Here is a 25998-nt window from a genome sequence, read left to right on the forward strand (position 1 = left end):
GCCATTATTCATGGGTCATCCCAGCACTTTAACAATCTTACCCATCCTTAGATAGTCTGGTTGGACCATTGAGGTGAAAGTGTATGTTTGAAATGTGGAGGATGTTGAAAGGTCCTCTCTTAGATGTCCTAGTCCTAATTCCATTTTCCCAAATTTCCATCCAGCAGTAGCGATTTTCTGCACACCCTGGGCCCTGAGTCCAGGTAAACCAAACGTGGCTCACTGAGGACTATGAGTACCTTTCACAGTCGCTGTTTGGACAGTCTTTTCCGTTGAGTGGTTTCTCCAGTATTGTATCTTTTATAGATTCACATGCTTGAATCTTCCCCATTGTCATGGTGGGTGTCCCACCATGACTACGGAGAAGATTCAAGCATGTGAATCTATAAATGATATCAATACTGGAGAACCACAGTGTACAGGTAAGTAACTTGTTTTATCTCTCACACTTCAAGGTCCAGCTTTATAGCAGGCTATATTCTTTGACATCCAGCCTCCATGTACAGTCCTTGCTGCATCTTTCTGAACAGGGAGCCTCAGATGTCCTCCTTCGCATTCTGACAGTATTATTTTCCCTGATGAATAGCACCACCATCTTTACCGCCTTTGAGGCTGGTGAGCTGTTGGTCATTGTGTCTTCCTCAGACCTTCTTTCTCTGGAGTCTCTCTGACTAATGGGCAGTGCATTGGGGATTGTAGAAGGTCTTTGACTGGTGGGGCTCTGTAGTTTTCCATATCTACGAAAAAACTTTCTCAAAGCTGTTTTCTTCCTATCAGGCTATATCATTAGGGTTCAGTCTAAAATCTGGCCTCAGTTGTATTTTATCTTTGTGACTAGAAAGTAGTGTCAGATATTTTTTAGAGCCTCTGCTGGCTGACTCCTGAAGGAAGCCTGCAATGTAAATTTGCATATCTGACCTCCGATGGTCGTTATCACCTCCTTCCTCTGTATCTTGCTAATAAACCTTCAAGGTTGTGATATGATCTCAGTACCTATAATTTTTCATCAAATGTCTTAAACTTGAGTGCATGAAAGGGCATTTGTCTACAATTAGTCTGCTTACAGTATTGAAATCTCTTCTGCGCAACACTGGTTTATTGTAGCATGCTATATATGGGTTTTGTGGGGAAGTTAAGAATATTACATATAATCCATCATAATGCATGCCTCTTAAGTCCGAATCCCCTCATAACCAGTACTGATAAGGTTGGCCTGTGATATTGGATGGGTGCATCGAGCCGCTCGCTTGGAGACGGGAGCGCAGACGGAAGGGGGCCACCTCCATCGCTCCTAGTGCCCCACATGTTTGTGGGGCACCCAGTGCAAAATCATTCATAGACAACCTGATTCTGGGTCAGTGTTTCGTAAGTAGCAGAGCAGCTACCTCACTGCGATCCCTGCAGCATTCACCACCACACCTGGGGGTGTCCCTCTGCCGCCAGGCCGGCGAGAGGGATGTGGAAGGGTTTGTGAGCCCACGGAAGGTCACCTCCACCCCGTGGCACCTGGCACGGGGGCCTCCTGCTTGATTGCAGCATAAAGCCTTTTCTGGATTCACATGCTGTGCATTATTCTGCCATCTAGTGGTTGGGTCCTGAATGGTCCTTTCTTCTTTCTTCTCTCTTTTTGGGTGTTGTGGACCACCGTTTGGTGGTATGCCCGTCCCTTGTGTGACATCAGACAGTGCCCCGGATGTTCCTGTGCATAGTCGCCATCTTCAGATTCTTTTTTCCACCCTTGGGTCTGAAAGCAACGGAGGAGCTCTGAAAGTTAATTTTTTTATTTGAGCTTTTTTGAAAGAAAATCACACGATTCGCCGAAGACTGTGAAAGAGACAACGATGAAAGAGAAGGAGACCCTTCTTTCTTTCGACAGGGGACCATGCCAGGACCAGCCACATGGTCAGAGAATAAGGGCAGGTAGGGGACAGAAAAAACTTCCTTTAAATTCTGCCCCAGCTGCCACCACAAATTTGCACAAAGAGGCCGCCGTGAGGTTTGCAACCTCTTATCTGATTCTTATCTCCCGAAGAACCATGGCGATGAGGACTGCAAGGCTTGCGCCGCGTTCATACCAAAGACCGAAGACAGAAGCCAGAACATTATACCATCATGTCCAACACTCGAAGGATGCAGGTTCCACCGAAGGATACCGCCCTGTATAGCGCCAACAACGCAGAGGGAGCCGAGATAGCTCAGGGTGAAAGATTGTATGTTGAAACATACGCAACGGATGCTGAGAAGAAACAGGCAGCGAAGAAACCGTCGAAAAGAAAAGGTGAAAGATAATAAAGCTGCCAAAAGCCCCGGAACATAAACACTTGTACAATAAGTCCCACAAGGTAGCCTGGGCACCGAAACAATCATCGACCAAACATCAGCAGAAAACAAAGGAGCTGCATGAATCCCGAGCAAGGGATACTAATGCAGGCAAGACTCAGTCAAAGCCCTTGACGATTTCATCCCATCAAGAGGGAGCGAGAGAAAATACCCAGTCTTTGGAGACGACAGAACCATCGACGTCGAAGAAGAGCTTGTAACAAGGTGCCATGTATACAGGTGCACAACGAGGAAACGGACCGGTGGATTTGTAATGACGAGGAATCCCTTCCTCCTTCCTCACAGGATGAACAGAGTTCTTGGCGATCACTTCCCGAAGGTAATCAGATCGGCCCCTTTAACTGGCAGTATGCCCAGGAGGAAGATCCCACCCACGGTGACGTTTCTTTCGCCGCATTGGGTAAGATCCCAGATATCCAGGAGATGGCGTGTGACATCACCGGAGTTGGAGAGAACCGGACGGAGGAGTACGCGGAGGTGAAACGGCGAGAAAGCGGAGAGGTGAACGACAAGCCAGGACAAGAAGCAGACGCATCCGGAGAAGTAGACGCACTACATACCGAAGAAGACGAGCCAGGAGGCCAACTGGACTGCGCTGCGCCGTGCCACACTCCCGAGGGAGGAGTGTGGCTCCGACAGGTACGGGACAAGTTCACAAGCTGGGTGGGACGCAGGGGTGTGTTCCCGCGCTAATACGTACCTCTTCTTCTTAGTTTTCCCGCATCTACCCTTTAAATACCCGTCCTCACCACACCTCACGTATTGCCGGCCATAGCTTGTCACTAAAGGTGTCCCTCACTTCCCCGGTACCCTGTGAACTAAGTACGAGGACGAAAAGTAATTGGTCCTTTTCTTTATTTTGTTTCTTCCGGACCTATCGAGAGCGGTACCTCCTGAGAAGCCCCAACCCCGACCAAGACGGACTTTGGTAAAGTAGCCACACCAGCCGGCAACACGGATCCCGCCGAATTCGCCAAGGAAAGACTGACCCTAAGGAAAAAGAAATTGTACATAAAAATAAAACCCGCTTTACCCAAACAGCGTGTCCAGCCCATTACAGCCCATTACTGATTCCCCTTTACAAGCTCTTCGCCGACTCTCAGTGCAGAAAAGAAGACACTCATCAACAATGTTCGACACCGAGAACAACCAGTCTGCCCTGGAGGCTCCAGCAACACCAGAGCCCAAGGAAGAAGAACAAGAGAAGTTCTACAAACTCGAGGAGGCCTAAGAGGCAACAAGGTTAGACAACGAGTCAAGGAGACGATCTTGATGCCAAATGCCCCTAAGGTGGAGTGGACAACTACCCTTCGAGGCCATCATCACCAAAATACCTCTCCATGTACAACAACCTCATCAAAAGGGCTGCTGAAAGATATGGAGTCCAGCTAGAGGAAGAGATAGGAGACCCTTGTTTTCTCCTTGATACGCTAATGCCAGTCAACAAGGGGCACCAATACCTTCCAAATTTTACCCAGCATATTGGATCAAGGGGAGGAGGCATTTCAGGAACCTGCCACAGCAAAGATGGCAACTCTGAGTAGGAAAAAAGTACAAGCCATCTACTCAAAACCAGAGATACATACAGTGAAATGCTCTTGCTTACAGAATCATTGTCACAACTGCAAGAAAGCGGAACAATGCCCACACCTCCACAGCCCACCACCTAAAAAAGGAGAGCAAGGTTTGGCATAGTGGGGAGGAGGAGGCTGCAAACCAGTGGTGCATTGCCAATTCCAACACACTGTTAAACAGGTACACCCACCAGCAAAGGAACAAGATGGAGTCCCATATCCAACACCTCTCAGAGATGTACAGAAAGAGGGCCAATGCAGTTATTTAAGAGGGGCAAAACATTGCCAATACATTCATCAAATCAACATTGGACTCTGCAGAAACTGCCAGCAGGCATATGTGCATGAGTACGACACCAAGGAGACCTGCTTGGCTCAGAGGGTTAAGGTTCAAGCCAGAGGTACAAGTCTCCATAATCAGTATGCCCTTAACAGGAGACACACCTATTAGGCCAGGCGGTCAATGAGTCCTTAAAAAAACTAAATTAGGACAACAAAAAGGCCAAACCAATGGGAGATCTACAATACGGAGGCTCATTTAGAAAGGGAGGAAACACAGCCGGAAGGACCACTGGCAGAGCACCTTTCACATCTGGGCAGCAACCACAACGCTGCTCACACCAAGCCACACAGAAGACCACATACCAACAGTGGCAACATCTAGCTAAACAGCCCTTTCATATGCGAGGAAAGGGAAGAGGAGAAACTCCCCGAGTGGAAGGAACAACTGGCAAGTGACTTGCCCAACAATCCCTGACCCCACATAACACCAGTGGGAGGCAGAATAGGAAATTACCTTCAGGAGTGTGAAAATCACCTCAGACATATGGATTTTGAATGTGATACGTCACAGATACTGCATAGAACTAATTAAGGCACCACCTCAAATTCCTCCAAAACCATAAAGATTTCAAGGGGAAGAGATCATACAACTATGGAAATATGTCAAATAACTCTTAGAATAGAAAGCAATCAAAATGGTACCAACAAGAGAAACAGACAAAGGAAACTATTCTTCTTATTTCAAAACAGGATCTAACTCTGAGATCAATCCTAGACCTCAGATTCTTAAATCAGTTCATTCATACTCAATATTTTCAGGATGAGAACACTCCAAGGAGTTGTACCACTTCTAAGGAGAGGAGGTTATATGACAACCTTAGATCTACAGGACTCCTGCCTACACAGCCCAATGAATCAGACACATCAGTTCACAGTTCTACCATTCGGCTTAAAATCAGCAGCACCGATCTTCACAAAGTGCCTGGCCGCAGTAGCAGCATACCTAAGAAGAGGTATCCATGTAGACAACTGGCTAATAAAGGCGAAATCAAAACTGTAATCGGCACATTTGAGCCTCCGGGTTCCTCATTAAACCACAAAAAGTCACCACCACAAATGGAAGAGTGAGGACAGTCATGAAACTAATGGGCATGATAGCATCATGTATACCGCTTATAATACAAGCCAGACTGCTTATGTGACCTTTCCAAGAGTGGATATGGATCAAATGGTTACAAGCCACCGGGAGTTGGGAGGATCGAGTGGTTTTCACAGCAAAGGTACAAAAGAAAGCACAATAATGGAAATCCCAAACCGTCGCAGTAGGGATGACATTCAAGACACCAACTCCAACTGTGACCATCACAACGGATGCATCCCTCAGGGTTTGGGGAGCACACACATGCAACCTGAAGGTACGGGGACAATGGAACAAACAGATGCACTAAACCAACTACCTACGAATGAAAACAGTTTTCCTAGCCCTGAAGGCATTCCAAACGCACATCACATGTCAAACTGTTTTAACACAGACAACACAACAGCGATGTTTCATCTAAAAAAGCAGGGAGCAACAAAATCATTCACCCTGGGCAAGCTACCACAAGAGATCTGGCAATGGGCAATACCAAGGAAGATTATACTGCAAACAGCCCACCCACCAGGGAAAGAAAACACAGAGGTGGACAGACTAAGCAGGCAAGAATGCAGCTCCCATGAATGGGGACTAAAACAACAGACACTGGGGAAAATATTCAGAGCCTAGGAGGGACCATAAATAGATCTATTCGCAACAACAAACAACACAAAATGCCAACACTTTGCCTCCAGGTTTCAAGACCACCAATCAGAGGAGAATGCCCTGTCATTAGACTGGTCAGGGAGATTTGCTTACACCTTTCCTCCAATTGCCTTAATACCAAAGGTGCTGGAGAAAGCCAGACTACCAGGGACGCACCTCTTCCTCATGGCATAACAATGGGCCAGACAAACTGGGTACTTGGACCTACTAGAAATGCCATGGGGACAAATGCAATCAAAGCAGAACAGGATCTTCTAACAAAGCAGGTTGGGAGAGTGTACCACCCAGAACCAGCAACAGTGTCTTGGCTCCTGAATATTTATAATTTGGACACCTCTAACTGCTACCCAGAACAATGGACATTTTTAAGGAAGCAAGAAAGGCTACTAGACGAAAATGCTATGCAGCAAAATGGAAAAGAGACATTCACCGGAGCACATATAACGAATATATATGGAGACATGGACAAAGCAGGAAACTGTGTTAACAGATCTCGTTCATCGGCTAGATACTTGGCTTCACCTCTTCATCCTCAAAGGACTCCTGGCAGAAGTAGTAGCTTGCACAAGGGGCACTTAATGTAACAGCTTCTTCACATCCCCAGTGGTGAAGAGATTCCTAGATTGCTCCAAAAAGACCAGTTCCAGCACCATTGTGGAATAAATTTCTGTGCTAATGCAGTAAATGGCAAATCAATTTGAACCTGTGCACAACTGCACAACACAGATCTAAAATCACTGACATTCAAGACAACGTTTCTAATCACTATCACATCGCTATGCAGCATAAGCAGACTACAGGCCCTAACAATACAGGAACCAGACCTGCAAATAAACAGTGACAATGTGGTTCTCAGAACTAACCCCCAGTTTTTGCCAAAGGTAATAAACCACTTTCATTTTAACCAAACTATACAGCTACCAGCTTTCTTCAAATAACTAAAACACAGACAGTGTGTGCCCTACACACATTGGATTTAAGGAGGTCTTTAATGTACTATCTTGAAGAAACTAAAAAGTTTGGTAAAGGAAACATGTTGTTTGTCTCGTTCACCAAGGCAACCAATGGCTCTCTGGTGACCAAGGGGACAATCTCAAGATGTATTGCAGACTTACTATTCTAGGGCAGGGATGACACTGCCTGCACACCCAAGAGCCCACTCAACACAGGAAAATGGCGCAACCCTGGTGTTCCTCGCAAATTTCCCAATTAATAGAATTATTGTAGAAAAGTGCTCTTTTTTGCATGGTTGCCGCCTAACGTTTGCCAGATACCTGAAGCACTTTGACTGGGTGTGCCCCAGGTCCCTGCCAATCAGGTTCCCAGGGCCTGTGTTCTTTCCCTAACCTGTGCCATTGTTTCCACAATTGGCACCACTCCGGCCTACTTGTAAGTCCGTTGTAAATGGTACCCCTGGTACCAAGGGAATGGAGGCCAGGAAAAGGACTCTAAGGGCTGCAGCATGTATTATGCCACCCTCAGAGACCTCTCACTACAAACATGCACTACTGCCATTGCAGCCTGCGTGTTGTGGTGCAGCTAAAAGTAAAGAGTCAGCATGGCACACATGCCATGCCTGCCCAGCACTGCATGAGGCCAAGGTAAGTCACTCCTAAGGCAGGATTCACTGTGCCTCATGTTAGGGCCATCTGCATGAGCAGACAGGTCCTTCTTCAATACTATATGATGCCAAGTAAAGCCGTACTGAGCTTATGGTCTATACGAGTTTCCTAGCACCATAATAGCTTTCCTGAATCCTGAGATGTTTGGTATCAAACATCTCAGAATAATAAACCTGCACTGATGCTAGTGTCCGATTTATTATCCCATGCACTTAGGGGTCCCTTCTAGAGGGGACCCCTAAACCAAACCAACCACTTTTGGGTTCCTGACTGGTGAACACCAGCCTGCCACCACAAGACTGTTTTCTGGACCCCTGGGGTAGGAGCCTTTGCTCCCAGGGCCCAGAAACAAAGCCTTTCCTGGGCGGAGGCATTCACACCTTCCCCTGCCTCTCCTCCTTTCAAGAGCAGTCCCCCTTCCTGCCTCACCCCCTTTTCGGCAGGAAGACTAGCGGGAAAAATCAGGACAGCCCGAAGGTGTGCCCACCTCTGCAAACCCCATCCCTCAGGTGGGAGAGGTGAGGTAAAGCCCACTCTTCAGTGCCTGCCATCTAGCAGATGGCAGACACCCTTCAATCAGGGTCAGGGATTGTGCCCACTCCCCCATGTGATAAAAAAACAAAGCAACAACTTTGTATACAAACAATTGGTCGTTTGCGAAAAGGAAGCAACTCATGGACTAACACGGGGTACCGGCGGGTATTGCCGGAGAAGCCGCAGGATGCCGGGGGTCATGGCTTGAAAGGTAGGTGACAGCGGGATGCCAGCCAGAGGGCCACCTTAGACGCAGGCCTGCGACCCCAGCACATGGAGACCCTAAGCCGCGCGAGGACCAGCAGCATGGCAGTCGAACGACGGGAGGCATCCTGGCAAAATTTAACGAAACCTAAGAGGCAGATCACGAGGTCAGGTTGAAGTGGTGACGAGATGATTTCGGAGAAGATTGAGCAAACCTCATGCCAGTATGCCGAGACCCGGGGGCACAGCCGGGCAAGATGAGAGAAATCAGCCGCGGGCGTAGAGCAGATGTAGAGACAGAGAGAGAGAGACACGAGGATGCAGGAAGTGTCAAGGAGAACTCTGGATGAGACGAAATCAGGGACGGGCGTGGGAATGAAAACGGGGGCAGTAGTGGTAGAGGGAGGAGGAGGGTGGGGGAAGGTGGTGTTGGGGGTAGAGGGCCACACAGAGGAGTAAACGTCAAGGGGCAGGAAAGCGCTATAGAAACGCTACATACAATATACTGCAGGTGGGGACCAAGACATATGAAGAGAAGAGAGCCTGGAGAAAGCGAGAGTTGGGAGGGGGCCTGCCCAGAGGCCGGTGCGGGGTGGTAGTGCAGAGTGTATGAAGGAGATTTGTGGGGTGAGACGTGGTGGAAGAAGGATGCCCTGGCACAGAAATGAGGAGGAGGGCAGCAATGAGACTGTAGGAAATGCGGGATGCAAGAGATGCAGGAGAGGTGAGAACAGGAGTGAGTGAGGTACCCCCCTCCGGCAACCCCCCCGCACCCGACCCCCACTCCCCACCCCTCCCAACCCACTTCAAACGACCTCAACACACAGCAGCGACTCCCAACACCCGCTCCAGTCCCTCATGCAATTTAACATCGCCCCCCCAACTTGGCCCTCACACCCCGACCCCGCCTAGGTCCCTTACGGACAGCTTACCCACAAAAGGGAAACTCAACAATGGAAGCCCCCCCCCCCACCCACACAGGTTAAACTTTCCATCCCAGAACACCCACACCGACATAGAGACTGGGCAGCGACTCACCCTGCTTGAAAGCCAGATAACAACCATAATCCAGGGTCTTTGTGAAATCCTCACCAACCTCGCCGCACCCCTAAAGCCACTCTGTTCTCCTTCCCTCCCCTCTTTTGCTCAACAAAAGCTTTCCCACGCTCCCCTGCCGAAAGAAATCTCCACCCCCCTCGCAAATCAGATGTAGAGTCCGAACAGAACCAGAGATGAAACGTCTGCAAGCGAAGCGGCAGCTCTCGCTTCCTCGTACAACAATCCTATTACTGCCACCCTCCAATCCAAAATACAGGTGATCACCAGACTGGGACGAGAATAGGCCACTCCGAAATCCCCTAGACCCCCGGCCACACGCACTATCATCCCCACGGTCCCCTGAACGGAAAACCCACAACAGAGACGTCCCCCACAAACTGCATGCTCATAAACTGCAGATCAGCCACCAAACATGCCTCACGGACTAGAGGACTGAGATTCTCCTGGGGATGACGAACATAAAGAGTGATATCGTCCGGGTACATGGAGACAAGTAGAGCACGAGCCGCAAATCCAGTGCCTCTCTGGGTATGATGTTGCCGGAGACAAGCTGCGAGGGGTTCCATAGCGACAGCGGACAGCCCTGTCGAGTGCCGCACCCGATAGGATTGGGCTCGGAGATCTGTCCGTTGATGCGGAGACAGGCGGTGGGAAGAGTGTACAAAAGTAACACCTTGCGTATAAAGACCTGGCTGAAGCCCAGGCGGGGAAGGAGATAAAACAAGAAGGGCCATTCCAAGGTGTTGAAGGCCTTGGTGGATTTGAGCAAAGCTACCACAGCTGGTAGTGACAGGTTGATTTGATGAAGGACGGAGAAAATGGTCCGGAGGCTGTGAGAGGTGGCACGACCAGGGATAAAACCGGACTGGTCTGGGCAGGCAATGAGTGGCATGAGCGGAAGGAGACTGGAAGCAAGCATTTTGTTTGTTGTCAGTTTTAATGAGGGATAGGGAGCGGTAGTTATCTCTGCTCGGGTGGCTTGTCCGGCTTGAGAAGTAAAATTGAGTGCCTCGTACAGCGATGGGAGGGAGGGAACTGGCCCGTTTCAAAGGGCTCGTTATAAAAGGCAGCTAAGTGAGGAATCAAAAGAGAGTCGAAGGCCTTCTAAAAGGAGGCGGGAAGGTCGTCAGAGCCGGGGTCCTTGTCACCGGGCATACTGTTTATAGCAGCTAGAATCTCCTCTTTAAAGAAGGGCTCATCCAGGAATTCCCGATGTGAATTACAGAGCCAGAGAAGTTGAGGAGTATCAAAATATTGGTTGAGAACTTCACAAGGTGGTACCGATACGGCCGTATATAGATGTGTGTAAAATGCAGTGAAGCGTGCTTTAATGTCTTCTGGGGAGTTAGGGCGGGAGGGTGTGCCATATTTGAGGGCGGTGATATACGATGCTGCGCGAGGCAGACAAAGGAGATTAGCAAGAGTTTTTCCAGGGTGATCGCCCTCACCCGAGCGACGCGCCCGCGCCTCTCTACCGAGAAACACCAGTTCTCTATGTGCCTCGTCAGCAAATTTAGTAAGTTTCCCGCGTATCTGAGCGAGTGTACCAACATGAGGGTTCTGGGCATGGGAAGTGTCCAGCAGTTTAATCTCTCTTTCAATTCTATCCCAAGTGTAGCGGATGGAGTGTAGAACACCAGATTGCTTGGAGTTACACTTTCCATGGATTACAGACTTAAATCCCTCCCAAAGCGTGGATGGAGAGTCCACTGAACCCTCGTTGAGCTTATAATAGTTTACGATTGCAGTCTGTATCTCGTCACAGAAGACCGAGACGCGTAGTGCATTCGGCGGGGGAGCCGCCATGAGAAGGCACAGCAAGGCGAATGAGGAAGACGGAGGGATAGGCGAACGGGAGCATGGTCGGAGAGAGTGCGCGCCATATGATCAACCGAAGTTAGCCTGACCAATGCGTCCAGAGTAGTAATCCATAAGTCAAGTCAGGACCAGCAGTCATGAGAACCGGTGTCACATGTGCCCTCACACTCTGCAGGGTGAGCATGACGTCACGCGTCGTACAGAGAGTTGTCCAGGAGGATTGATCTGAGGATTGAGGCCAGGCGTGGATGGGCGACATGAGAGCGGGACCGTTCCAAGGTGGTGGACCGAGTCACATTAAAATCACCACCCCAGAGGAGAGCAGCAGGGCCAACGGATGAGATGTGGTGCCAGACCTGAGCAAAGTAGTCCGGGTCATCTCAGTTAGGACCGTATAGTTCAGCTAGTGTCAGGAGCTGGGCCTGCAGGGTGCCATGGAGTATTGCTAAGCTCCCGCCAGGGTCAGTGAGCACTTGAGAAGTCTGCCATGGGAGCCCCTTGCGCAGCAGTATGCACATCCCCGAGAGTAGTTGGAGTAAAAGGAGGAATGGATTTCCCCCAATGTCGGGAAAGGAGTCTGGAGGCAGTGGACGGCAGAAGATGGGCATCTTGTAATAAAAACAGATATCCACCTTGTGTCGAGCGCGTTGGCAAAGAACCAAACGTGCCTTGCGGTAGTCTTTGAGCCCACCGACATTCCAAGTCCGTAGTCTAGTGTCGGTCATGGTGCTACAACAAGGGAGGGAGTGTCCAAAAGCAGTGACACAGAGGGCAGGAGCTGCGTGCATCTACAATGAGCGGTACAATGGAAAATGAGAGACGAAAGCAATGCAAAAATTATGGGAACATCTCAGCATGGTACAATCAGATAAACTACAAAATCCCCAGGATAGGCCAACAATACAAGCTAAACAATCCCCTTAGCAGGCATCTGAAGAGCATGGGGAGGAAATCTGGTCACGATAAGGCTCTGGTCAAAAGACTGTGCAAGAAGGAACAACAAGGCCTCATAAGGAGGCCCCAGACCCCAAACACTCAACCCCTGAACCCTCCCCCAAACAAAAATCCCCAGGAGAAGCCTTATCCCCACACCAACCCCCAAATCAGGCTGATGTGCCACGCAAACCCACCCCAGGGACCTACAACTGGGAAGGGAAAATTCTATGTCCGTGATGGGAATTATTCCGAGGAAGCATGGCGACGCCCAGCATACGCCCCTGCCAGAGAGACAGGGTGGCTAGGCGGTTAATGACCGCAAACAACAGGAATAAACATCAAGGAATGACGGAACTTCACGCCAATGGCAAAGAGGTGAGCGAAAATGACCTAGGAGGCAGCATGACTCCAGGTCATGTTCCGACTGTCTGGCCATGGCTCCGAAAGCTTTGCGGGAGCGGTCCCGAAAGCTGCTGGAAGCCAGGCAGTTGTCTCCGCGCTATTCGAGGTCCAGGGGTCGCTCGAGGGTCCGACCACGGAGCCATCATCCTCGCCCCTCGGGGTCAAAGTCTTCACTCTCCGACGTCCCCCCCTCGGTCTCCAGACGCGGACGAGGGGGTCAGGGGTTCTTCTCCCATCACTCCGTTGGAGCCTGAGAGTCCCGCTGCCTACCCACCTTATCCGGGTCTGTCGGCGACACCGGCCATGTGTAAGAGTTTCTTGCCGTCATGGACCGCCTTTTCAGGCCTAGGGCTCCCGCCGGCGCACCTTCGGGCCCCGCGGTCCCTATTGAGGGCCCTTGCTTTCCGTTGGCGGCTCCGGTGCCGTAAGGTCTTCCGCCGGGGGCTCCAGCCCCAGCGCCGCAAGGTCCTCCGCCGGCGGCTCCGGCCCCAGCGCCGCAAGGTCCTCTGCCGGCGGCTCCGGCGCCACCTGTGTCTCCGTTCCCGGCGCCGCCATGGGCTCCGTTCGTTCCACCTCCGCCCTTGCCCGAATTTCCGGGCAATTTTGCTCAGACTTGGGACCCTAATTGGGACATGGAGCCTGATCGGCACCCACTGGCACCGTTCCCGGCACCATTGGAGCATTTGTTTTCCCCTGTTCCTCCCCCGCCGCTGCCGCCTGTACCACGGGCTGTGGAGGACTGGGAGGGGTCGGAGGACTCTCTTGCACGGGTGGCCTTGATCTCTCTTCCAAGCCTGGATTTATGTCTCCTCCCGCAATCATGGAGGAGGGCGCCACATAGCTGAGGCCCTTGACCTTGATCTGCCTACTGTCACTCAAAAGACCAACCTCCTTACTGAGGTGCTTCAGCCAGTGGCAAGTTCTATGGAACCTCTGCTCCTGTTTAATGAGGCCTTGGCGGATGTTTTGATGGGCACCTGGTCTAAGCCAGCCACATGGGTGGATAAGAACGTGGCCAGGCGTCATCGCCCGGCACCGGGTGACCCGGCCTTTCTTACAAATCATCCCACTCCGGAAAGCCTGGTCATTCAAGGCTTCCACTTCCCAGAGTGCGTTCCCTACCGCCCCGCCGAATAAGGAATAGAAAAAGCTGGAGCAGTTTCGCAAGAGGTTATTTTCCTCTGCCAGCTTGGGGCTGCGGTCAATCAACACAGCATGCCTTTTGGGCCGCTACTCTCACACTGTGTGGGACACAGTGGCCCAGACACTGCCCCAGTGTCCGTAAGAGCTTTGGGCTGTACTTTCCCAAGCTGTTGCGGAGGGGAAGGATGCCGCGAAGTTTGCCATTCGGTGTGGGCTGGACACTGCGGACTCTTTAGGGCGAGAGATCTCCACGACAGTGGCCCTGCGTTGCCATGCCTGGCTTCGGTCCACTGGGTTTTCGAGAGATCCAGAGTTCCCTCATGGACATGCCCTTTGATGGTACTCACTTGTTTGGCGATAAGACAGACAGTGCGCTGGAGCGTTTCAAGGACTCTCGGGCTACGGCCAATTCCTTAGGTCTCTCCACCACACGCAGGGCCTTTCGTTCCTTTTGTGGCCATGGAAGGGGTGCCCCTGCATGTTCGTTCAGCCAGAAAACCCAAAATCAGCGCGGGCGTGGAGGCCGCCGTGGCGGCACAGGGGGCCAACTGGCGGGTCAGTCTACCTCCGCTCCCTCAGCATCCGCCTCAAAGCCTTCCTAGTCCGAGCTTTGGGGTGCACCCCACGCCTGTGCGCGGCAGGATTCAACATCACGTACCCCACTGGCGTTCTGTCTCTTCGGACAGGTGGGTGCTGCAAATTGTCCGAAGGGGTTACTCCCTCCCCTTCGAGTCGGCCCCCCCCCAGCCATGCCACCTCAGTTCCACTGCATGTCGGGGGATCACTTTGCGCTTCTCCAGCAGGAAGTCAAAGCCCTCCTGGCCAAGGGGACCATTGTGCGCGTTCCTGGGCCAGATGTAGGATGTGTTATTACTTTCTGGTCCCCAAGAAGGACAAAGGGGGCCTGCGCCCCATCTTGGACCTCAGGAATGTCAATCGCATCCTCCGGAAGGAGAAGTTCAAGATGTTGACTCTGGCTCAGGTCTTTGGCTGCCCTGGAGACTGGATGGTAGCGTTGGACGCATATTTTCACATCCCCGTCCTGCCAGCCCACCGGCGTTACCTGTGGTTCATGGTAGGCCAGGAGGATTTTCAGTTTGCCGTGTTCCCCTTCGGCCTTACCAGCGCCCCTCGGGTGTTCACCAAAGTGATGGTGGTGGTCGCAGCTCATCTGTGCAGGTCAGGGGTGTCAGTCTTCCCCTACCTCGACGACTGGTCGTTGAAGGCGGGCTCTCCCCAGACAGTCATCACCCACCTTCTGACTACGGCCGACCTCCTGCATTTGCTGGGGTCTCCATCAACGTGCCGAAGTTACACCTGAGTCCCTCTCAGAAGCTCCCCTTAATCGGAGCGGTACTGGATTCAACACAGTTTCGGGTTTATCCTCCCGAGCAGCGAGTCCGGGATATTCAGGCTATGATTCCGATCTTTTAGCCTCTATCCCGGGTTTCAGTCAGGATGACCCTCCAGCTCCTGGGCCTGATGGCCTCCTGTATCCTACTGGTGCAACATGCCAGATGGCATATGCGGGCTCTGCAGTGGGACCTGAAGTTCCAGTGGGCACAGCATCAGGGCAACCTGTCCAATCATGTCCAGATCTCGAAGGGCACTGCATGACAATTGCAGTGGTGGCTCATGAATCGCGATTGGGTCAATGGCCGAACCCTCTCCCTTCCCCAACCGGAGCACACAGTGGTGACGGATGCATCCCTCCTGGGATCGGGAGGCAACTTGGGAGAGGCGGAGATCAGAGGCCTCTGGTCTCCGTCGGAGTCTCGGCTCCATATCAACCTTTTGGAGCTTCAGGCTATCCAACTTGCACTGAAGGGATTCCTTCCCTCTGTCCGGGGAAGTGTAGTGCAGGTGTTCACGGACAACATCACCGCCATGTGGTATTGCAACAGACAGGGCGGGGTGGGGTCGTGGACCATATGTCAGGAGGTTTTGCGCCTCTGGACATGGCTGCAACATCAAGGCATTACCTTGGTGGTTCAAGACCTGGCAGGTTCTCTGAACGCCAGGGCGGACAAACTCAGCCGCCAGTGCTTGATGGATCACGAATGGCGTCTGAACTCGGATACGGCGCAAGGTCTCTTTCAGCAGTGGGGAGAGCCTTGTTTGATCTATTCGCCACCGAAGAGAACGTGCAATGTCATCAGTTCTGCCTGTTGTTATTTCCAAGGCGGCACTCGCTCGGCGACGCTTTTCGTCCCGAGTGAAATTGCGGTCTGTTGTACGCCTTTCAGCCTATACCACTTTTGCACAGTGAGCTGAAGAAGATTCGGCACGCCCGGGCCCAAGTCATCCTTGTGGCTCCGGATTGGGCACGAAGATACTGGTTTCCCGAGCTACTCAACACGGCGATCGATCCCCCGATCCGACTGCCTCTTCGGGAGGATCTTCTGTCGCAATAGCAGAGGACGGTCCTCCACCCGAACCTGTCCAGCCTCCACCTCCAAGTGTGGAGATTGAGCGGCAACAGGTGACAGCTTTCGATCTTCCTCCCGAAGTCTGTGATGTCATTCTGGCAGCCATGCGTCCCTCCACTAAGGTGGTATACGACTGCAGGTGGAACAATTTGTGGCATGGTCCACAGCAAAGGCTGTGGATCCCCTTTCTTGCCCCTCTCTCTGAGGTCTTTCTGTTGCTTCTGTCCATGGACCAGCAGGGCTCTGCTCTGGGCACTATCAAAGGTTATCTTTTGGCCATCTCCGCCTTTCTACGGCTTCCAGATCAGCCTTCTCTTTTCAAGTCTCCGGTTGTGAACTGTTTTCTCAAAGGCATTACACACACGATTCCTCCCATTTGCCTCAGTGGGACTTGAATCTTGTCTTGACTTATCTGATGTGCGCTCCCTTTGAGCCTCTTCATAATTGTCCTTTACGTCTTCTCACTTTAAAGACGGATTTCCTGGTAGCTATCACCTCTTCCTGAAGAGTGAGTGAGCTCCAGTCTCTTTCTTCTAAACCTCCTTTCCTTTCTCTTCATCCGGACAAGGTGATTTTAAGAACCCGTTCTTCTTTCCTGCTAAAGGTTGTCACACCCTTCCCAATCGGGCAGACCATCACTTTGCCAACCTTCTTTCCGCCTCCGCATCCTTCAAAAGAGGAAGAGAGCCTCCACCGTCTGGACCCAAAACGTGCGCTCTTGTTCTATCTGAAGCGGCAGCAAACAAGGAGTGTTGTACAGAGTTCCCCAGTGGGAGCTAGTGATGTAGCTCAGTCAATTTTCTCTCTCAGTTGTGGTGGCGGGACAAGTGCATGGTGTAGACCCTTTTCAGAATATAAGGATACCTCACACAGGTTACCGACAGGCCAACACCTGTTGTCCCAATCGGTGGCCGTCCAGCGTCATCATTGGTATCCTGCTCCTGCGGCAGGCTGGCGGTGCAATGCCCGTCGGGCAGCCCAAAGGGCTGCACTTTGATGGAGATCTTTTATTCCGAGCCAGCGGGTGTATGTGTGTGAGGGGCCTAGGGAGTGCAATAGTGAGCAAGGGGGTGTGTGTGTAAAATTAAAAGAAGTCAGTCGAGTCCATTAAGAATAAATTTAATGATCAGGCTCGCTGCTTTGTTAAAATTAAGGGGTATTAAGGAGTGATAGGCAATGAGACCAATCCTTATTCAACCCTTCATGTGAAAATGGTCGACATGTTTCTTGCCGTAAGGGCAATTCGTCAGGACCTTAGTGCTCATATAATTGCTGGGTGTCTGCTAGATTGAGAAGACCCCCATATACGACCTGAATAGTATCGTACTGGAATGGTTCCAGGCGGGAGACCTACTGGAAACTGAAAAAAATTAAATAAACAGACATACATGATGTTAAAGTACGGTAGTGGCAGTTTACATCAGCAGGTGCCTGTGTAGAAGGTGACTTGACCGTGCGTGTCCCGTGAATACAAACGCTGTGCCATAGCAAATTCAATGGTACTGTGAGAGAGAGGTGATTGATAAAACCAGTGCGCTCAGTTGAACACGCTCTGTATGTGGGCAGTCATGCTGTAAGTCTTAAAGCATGCATCTTAGTGCAAAGGGCGTGACTCAAGACTATGCAGCTTGCCGAGTCCGGTGTGAACCCAATATACCGGGCCATTAGTAATGTTACGCCCTAACCCAGTGAGTTGGTAAGGGCGGCCCGTGTATTCATTAAAAAACTATAAATATATATGTGTGTAGACTGAAGAGTTCAGCCATACAATCCAAAAGAAAACGCAGATATAAACAAAAATTATATAATTAAATTAAGGTCGCTCATATATAGTTTGACACTCTGTAATTTGCTCGGGGTCGGTGTTTGCGTGGTGATCGCGGTCCCCGGCAGGAAGTCAAAACAGCACAACACAAGGACAGTGCCCTGATTGACATGTGCGCGTGGGTGCGAGCAATGTCAACAACGACGATGCGCTTACCCGCTGTTGTTGATCCGAGAGCCTCACGAGCTGTCCAGGTGGGGCCAGCAGCGAGTGAGGGGTTCCTATGGGGAAAGTAAGGCAACCCGCGGGGTTAACAAGAATAGTAAACACCTTCACGCAGCGCCCCTCGTGAAGGGGATCCGCTGGGTGGTGGCTAACCGGGCGTCTGACAGAGAGCGCACGGTTTGTTGAAAGTGGCTCGACACCTTACCTCAAGCGTCGCTGAAGGCAGGCATCTCAGCACCTACCCGTCCCACGGTCGCACGTAGCAGGGACAGCCGGCAAGGTAGCCCGGGAGTCTCCAGTGTAGTTAAGGAGAAATCGAGCGCGCACCAAGCGGGGGGCGTGTCCCTCTGGTTGCTAAGCCCCGGCATGAAAGAGTGAAAAGTGAGAAGGGGTTAGCTCGAGGCGGCGAGTAGAATGCACTTCAAAGCGGGGGCCATCTTGGAACGTGCAATCAAAGCTGATTTGTTATCTTAGTAATCATTAAGGGATGGACAATGAAGTCCAAAATCATGCCTATCTGGCGAGGGCAGTCCAGGGCACCCCATCGTTCAGTCCCCGTTCCTCGCACTGTAATCGATGTACCCATCTTTGTTCGAGTCGGAAGAGGGCTTGTTGATTGGAGTTAGGTACACACTCTAGTACTGCCCACCTGATGTTTTCTGGGCGATGATGATTTATTTTGCAGTGTTCATACAGTCTAGTGTGTGATTTTTGGCACCGAATGTTGCTGTTGTGTTCCATTATACGTTGTTTCACCGGGCGCATGGTCATCCCAATGTATACCAGGTCGCAGGGGCAGATCAACACATAGATACACTTGGAACTATTGCAGTTGGTATGCTTGTTCATTGTCCATGTGTAGTCGCCTGGAAGTACAATGGTCTTGCCTTGGATGGTCTGGGGGCAGACAACGCAGGACCCGCAGCGATAGTGTCCAGTTACTGGGGGAAGGTCCCAAAGAGTATTGGCAATCTGGGTGTTGGTCTTCTTAGGACGGGTGTGGATCAGCGTGTCCTTCAAATTAGCCGTCCTCTTAAAAGCAAAGCGAGGACGTGGTAGTTCCAACCCCACAGAGTTGAGAAGGTCCCAATGTGAGGTGATCGTTTTTTTGATGAACGAGGAGTGTTTCGTGAAGGAAGTCACACAAACAATCGTGTCCTCTTGCTCCTTGGGGTGTATTTCGAGCAGGGCCTCCCTGTTGTTGTTGAGGGCTCTCTTAGTGGAGGTTTTCAAGAGATGAGTGGGATAACCCCGAGCCTGGAGCTTGGTCTGCAAGGATCGTGCTTGCTGTTTGTAATCAGTAGTCGAGCTACAATTCTTCCGGAGACGGAGAAATTGGCCGAAAGGTAAATTGTCCCTGAGGGATCTAGTATGATGACTGGTGTAAGATAATAGACTGTTCCTGTCAGTATCCTTTTTGTACAGAGTGGTACTGATGGTGGTAGGTTCCAGTGATATAGAGAGGTCCAGAAAAGGTATGGATTGATTGGAGATCGTGCCCGTGAATTTTAAAAATGGGTTCTGTTGGTTTATCCACGAGCAAAAGGCCTCACAAGTCGAGCGGTCACCCTTCCAGAACACCAGGATGTCGTCGATATACCGGCGCCAACACGTGAGATTTTCACGATACGGGTTCTGTTCAGGGGGGTAGATGCACTTCTCTTCAAACAATGCCATATAGATACTATCTGAAGCGCACAGAAACAGTTCCGGGTGAATGACCAGCTCTTTGGCTACGTGGGTGCCATAAAAAGGGTGGGCAGTGCACAAACGGACCATCTCTCGGTGGGTTGTCTGTGCATCAAAGCGTGTTACTCATTGGCTAAGAAGGAGCCTCCTGTGGAGCTGCGTGCCTATTCTACCAGGGCGACGGCAGCCACTATTGTCTTGGGATGCGGCGTTCCCGTGCAGAACATTTGTCAGGCAGCTACGTGGGCTTCGCTGCACACGTTCACCAAGCATTACTGCCTTGACAGTCAAGTCCGTAGAGACTACTTCTTTGGCCGTTCTGTTCTCTGTAACTTTCTGGTGTAATCTTGTTCGCAGACCCACCACTGGGGTTGGTATTGCTGGGGTATCTATTGTAAGGTAAGGAATCTATCACTAACGTGTCTCTTTCAGATGCACAAGTTACTACTTGTGTAACAATATATCTGTAAGAGACATTAGTTAGTGATAGATTCCGATCCTCTCCCATTCTGCGAACTTATTTCTAGGGTTAAGGTCATCCCTTTCAAGGCCCTAGTTTCATGGCACCAGTGGTCAGTTTCTTGCATGGCTCTGCGTTCCTGGCGCGGAAAGTCGTGTACAGAAGTAGTCTCCGTGACGTCATCTCGGCACTTACAATGCCAGCGACCAACGCGGAGCCGCACGACGCGACCTTCCGATGCGCAGGGCTACTGCTGACGAAAAACGTGCCGGATCCAGTGACGCCTGGGGATATTCTAAGGTAAGGAATCTATCACTAACTAATGTCTCTTACAGATATATTGTTACACAAGCAGTAACTTGTGCTTTAGCCAGGTAATCCAGTGAATAGGAGATCTTGTGCTTCTGGAGGATCCGTTTGGCCAGTAGGAACTGACGGCGTGCCGCCTGAACCGCGATGGTGTAGTCGGGGTAGAACGAGAGGGAGTTACCCTAGTGGCGAATTTCCCCTTTTTCCCTTGCCGCCCGGAGGATGGCATCACGGTCCCTGAAATTCAAGGTTTTGGCTATGATGGGGCGGACCGTTAAGCCAGGGCGAGAGCCGAGGGAATGGTGGGCCCGCTCAACAATAAAACCAGATTAAAGAACGTCGCCAAAGAGCACACGAGCCAATTGCTCCATATAGTACTCCATGCGAGAGATGTTGGTAGACTCGGGCACTCCTGTAATTCGAAGGTTACTTCTACGAGAGCGCGCTTCCAAATCTTCGTTCTTATCTCGGATGACAGCTAGTATCTTGTCCATCTTTAGCAGTTTCTGGCAGTCTTGCGTAGCGGCGTCTTCTGCGTCAGACACCCTGGTCTCAACATGAAGGAGTTGGGCATCGTGGGAGTTAACCTGAGCCTTCACCGTGTCCAGGCGGGCCGACAATTGATCCAGCTGAGCCGCTATGGTGGTGACAGTGGATTTAATGTCCAGCATGATGGCCTTTAGATCGTCCTCACGGGACTGCGACATTTCAGATGGAACCAGAGAGTCACTTCCGTCCGCGCCAGCACCCTCCTGGTGCATCTGGCGGCGCTGATCCGCCAAACTGAGGGAGAGGCGTCAGGGTCCGGCTTGAGGTAGGTGGGCCAGAGCGATATTGCAGCAGATAGCGGTGTTAGTGAGCAGGGTCGCCAGATAAACAGCACCAGCACAGGCGCAAGTGTGGCCAGAGGGACGCAGGCCAAAGGGAACAGCCACACAGTAGAGGTAGGAGGCACCATTCTGGGCTCCGTCGGCTAGGCCCACCGGAGGAGGGGCTGAAGGAGAAGCAGAGGTCAGCTCTATGCAGATTCCGCAAGCCCCGTGTGGAAGCAGCAGCAGGACCCGGCAGGGGGCGACCAGGGGTGCAACAAAGCGGACCGTTCCTCGGCAAGAAACCAAGGGGAGGCAGCCAGGTGCAGCAGGAGAGATGCTTCGCCAGCTAGGGCACAGGAGGGGGGGCAGCGGGTGACGGCGCCCTCCGACCACGGCAGCCGGTGGCAAGCGGAGTGGAGGTGAGCGGGTGCTCAGCACTCGGGATGCCTGTAGGGAAGCACCACGTCTGGATGGTTTAGGCCGCTGCAGAGGTGAGGCCCATATGCCTGTTGGGCTGATTCAGCAGCCGCTGGACGTGAGCAGCACGCAACGGGGGAGGCAAGGAGAGCGCGACCGCACGCTTCGCCAGGCCCGATGGGAGAGGCCTGAACCGCGGGCGCAGGTGGGAGGAGGAGGAGGATGGCGCCCGGGAGTATACAGGCCGGGCCGGGTGGTATGACAAGCGCGCCCACAGCCCCGCCGCAGTGCCCGCCCGCAGCAGCGGCACCTACCGGCTCCGATGGTCGTAGAGCGGAGGTGCTGCGTTGGGCAGATGTCTGGTCCGAGATCAGGAGTGCGTGGTCGGCTCCAGGAAGGCCGGGACTGCTGTGCACGCCACGGAGCCCAGGCCCCGGGCACACGCAGCATCAAAGTACGGCCTAGTGACGGCCCAGGGAGGCCGGAGAGGTGTCAAACCTTGCTACAAGGTCAGGTGAGTGGCGATGGCGCGGGTTCCGAGTGGTGATAAGAGAGATGCCTGTAGGATGGTCAAGGATTTTAGGTATGGCCGGCAGAGCCCACTCAAGGTGCAGCCATTTTGCAGCCGGCTAAGCCATGCCCCTGCCAGCGTCCTACAATTATTGAGTCAACATCCAAATGCAAAAGGAAGAACAGGTGGGACAAAAAGTACCTAAAACACCTGTTTGCTAACACTTCCTCATTTCATCCCAACCAACCCATGGGACGGGATACCGCTACATAATCTAATGCACAGTATGTGAATCTAGAAAAGGATTCGTGCTGCAAAACGAAATGGTTACTTACCAGTAGGGGTAGTTTTGCCAACTTTGAGTTTTCTGGATTCACATGCGAACCACCAACCTCAACGGAAAGAGAACGCTAATAGGTGGGTAAGATACAGGAACAAAGAGGAAGCATACCAGAAAAAAAATGCTAAAGATGGCGACTATGCACAGGAACATCCGGGGAACCGTCTGACGTCATACAGGGTACGGACAAACGACCAAATGGTGGTCTGCGAGGCTCAAAGAGAGGGGAAAAAGAAAAGAACCACTCCAGACCGAAGCACAACATGTCCGAATAATACACAGCATGTGAATTCAGAAAACTTGTCAAGCTGCAAAACTGCTCCTACTGGTAAGTAAGCATTTTGATATAATATATTATAATGGAGCACAGCTGGTGTGTCATACCTTGATGTTCCAGCACTTATCAAAAATTCTGGAGAGGCTATACTGGTTGCGTGACAGGTAGAGATGCCAAAACAAATTTATAATATGTATTGATAAGTTCTGATTTGCAAATCTGCTAGATATTTTAAAGGGAACGCAACCATACTGGCCCTCTTGGTTCCTCGGATCTGCTCATGTGAATATTGAACTGCAACTGTCTTTCTGTGAAATTGATCATAGTCTCAATATTGAAACAGCTCTAGAACCCGTACAAACATTTGCAGTGCTGGTATTCATTGTGTCTTCATTCTCTTTGATGTAGGATCAAGCCTTTGCATTATATTAATGTGCAGTTGTGTTGCTGTTCCATCTTTGATAGGAGGCTGAGATTCCGGAAGTACAGGAAGTCAAGAAGAAGGATCCAAAAAAAGTGAAACCACTGGAAAGGAGATCAACTAGAACACGGAAGTGTATAAGTTACAGGTGTGAATTAAGCTTGATTTATTAATTTAAATGGCCTTTTCCCAAATACTAGCCTGAAGAATGTTGTTTCTCAAAGTCAGTTTTATGTGTAATTCTCATTTAGAAAGTAAAAAATGTAACCAGTGCAATCCTCAATCAAAAATACACTTGAAAAAGCCTTGTGCATAAATATCATGATCTTCCTAAGAATACATTTCCATATTGCACTTTAAAGTTCATGTGCGCTGAACTTGCCCCAACCAGATTCTGTTTTCCCTTGTAGACAGGACACAATTCAAAAGTGAGGTTATCCTAAACTACTGGGATATATATGCTCTCAAGGTGTATGGTATGCATGTAATCTGTCTTTAATGCGGCCTGTTGAACTCTAGCTCCAAGACCCTAAATGAAGATCACAGGTTGCTTTATCAAGGGATTTATCATGCGTAGCTGACCATATGATTATTAGTCCCATTTCTTAATGTAGGAAAGTGGATTATAATTAGAGGTGGATAAGTGTCCACCTCAAAGGATAAGACCACCACCTTCTGTATGTCACACAAATTAAACAAAATAAACCTGTGCTCAATCCTGCTAACAAGGCACGAAGCAGTCAGACTTAAATCAAAATCAGTGTGAAAAGTATTTAACACAATAGAAAGTTGCATCAAACACAATAAAGTTCCACCACCAATTTTAAAATGATGATACACATTGTATGAGTAAAATAAGACCAAAATGACAACAATCCAATAAGGGAAAGTAGAGATATAAATTTTTAAAGATTTAAGTGAAAATCGTGGCTAAAATCATAAAGCACCAAGGATAATCTAGAGAAGTCTGTGGAAGCAGTAAACTGGGACCTAGGCACGATTTGAGGCCAACCACAGTGGAGCCCTGGTGAGATACAAGTGGAGAACAGTATGCAAGTCAAAAAGCTCTAAAAAGAAATACAAAATAGTGACCTTGTCAACTTTTGAAAGGGTTCTGTAGCTGGTACAGGTCAGAAGTTATAGATTTATGTATATAATCTATACTGTGACTTATTCCTATTATCCAGCTACAGCCTGACTAGTGGCAATGCCATTTTGGGCCTTGTCACATATGTTCCACTTTTACATATTATGCACAGTACCTTTTGGGCAGCAAAGTGCGCTTAGGGTTGACCTATTTAATATTTGAAATATCTATAGGGTTCAATCTGACAAGTCAACAGTGGGACACAATGAAAAAAAATGTTCTGCATTGAATAACACAGTAGGTGCTGAAGTCCATAAGTGAATTAACTTTCCATGCCCTGGGTGTATTTCTGCACCTTGTACTACAGACTTACAGAAAAGTTAAATGTGCCCAATCAGATTTTAAGTAAATATAAACATGTTTTAGTGGTCAGAGCACTTACACAGGGCGCTGGATACCAATGTCCCTGTGTCAGAGTTCAAGATTACCAGCAGGTGCATCCCCAAAACAATCGAAAAACTGTGGGTGACCACCTGAAAGGAGGTCACTTTGCTAAACTAATGGTGTCTTCAGGTAGGAGATTTATTCTCATTATCAGCTTTTCATCTTTGCATGATCAATAGAATATGTACAGTTAAATTGGGTAGTAGCAATACAAGGTACTTACAGTGCTTCAAAATGATGAAAACTGTGATTTGAAATGCTACATAAAAAGAAGTAATCATTTTTAGGTTTTGCTTCGGCAATGCGTACGAAGTACGCATGCGCTAGCGAAATCTTATGTTTTGCTCTGTGGGGTCGGGTATCCGCCCCCTCCTCGCCCCCTCCTCCCATTGGCTAGCTCCTTAAATGGAGGCTAGCCATTGGGAGCCGGATCTGTCCGTCAAGGCCGGACCAGATTCGGGGGCGTTCCCGAGAATTTTTCCCTTTTGGCCACGTCATGCAGCGGTGGGCGGGGCTTTTTTTTGGGCTCGTCGAGGTTTGTTTGGGCCATTTGGCAGCCGACCGCCGGCCGAGGAAGTCCAGGTGAGTGGGATTTTTCCTTTCCTGTCCCCCCTCCCGCTGTCAATTCGTTTCCCGCCCCCCCCTCCCGCTGCCCGTGCCTTTCCCGCTCCCCCCCCTCCCGCTGGCCGTTCCTTTCCCAACCCCCCCTCCCGCTTCCTGCATAGAAAGAGTGTGTTAAGTCGTTTCCCGCCCCCCCCCCTCCCGCTGGCCGTTCCTTTCCCGCTCCCCCCCTCTCCCGCTGGCCGTTCCTTTCCCAACCCCCCCTCCCGCTTCCTGCATAGAAAGAGTGTGTTAAGGAGCTCCAGGAGGGAATGCCTGCTCTCAAGCTCCCCTTGTCCCCTCTGTCTACTCCCTGGCACTCAGGCACTGAGGCTGGAGGTTTATCACGCAGGCGGCAAAGAGCTCAGTGGATAAAGCGCCTGCTCCGAGCACCGCAGGTCACAGCACTAGCCCTGACTGGACAAATGAATCATTCTAGGTGGAGGCATTTAGTGCCCGTTAGCTGAGCAATAATACCATCTATCATTAAAGCGCCT

The 25998-nt window shown here is 50.6% G+C and overlaps 1 protein-coding gene across 1 annotated transcript in view; it reads left to right on the forward strand.

The window, feature by feature from the left end:
• The window catches only part of RSF1 (remodeling and spacing factor 1), a 713574-nt gene that overhangs the window by 431554 nt on the left and 256022 nt on the right, over nt 1–25998 (forward strand). Inside the window, exon 11 of the mRNA XM_078658500.1 lies at nt 23415–23518. Coding sequence (XP_078514626.1) covers nt 23415–23518 — 104 coding nt within the window. The remainder of the gene's footprint in view (nt 1–23414; nt 23519–25998) is intronic.

Source organism: Lissotriton helveticus, chromosome 8 (genome assembly GCF_964261635.1).
Source record: "Lissotriton helveticus chromosome 8, aLisHel1.1, whole genome shotgun sequence".
Classification (NCBI taxonomy): domain Eukaryota; kingdom Metazoa; phylum Chordata; class Amphibia; order Caudata; family Salamandridae; genus Lissotriton; species Lissotriton helveticus.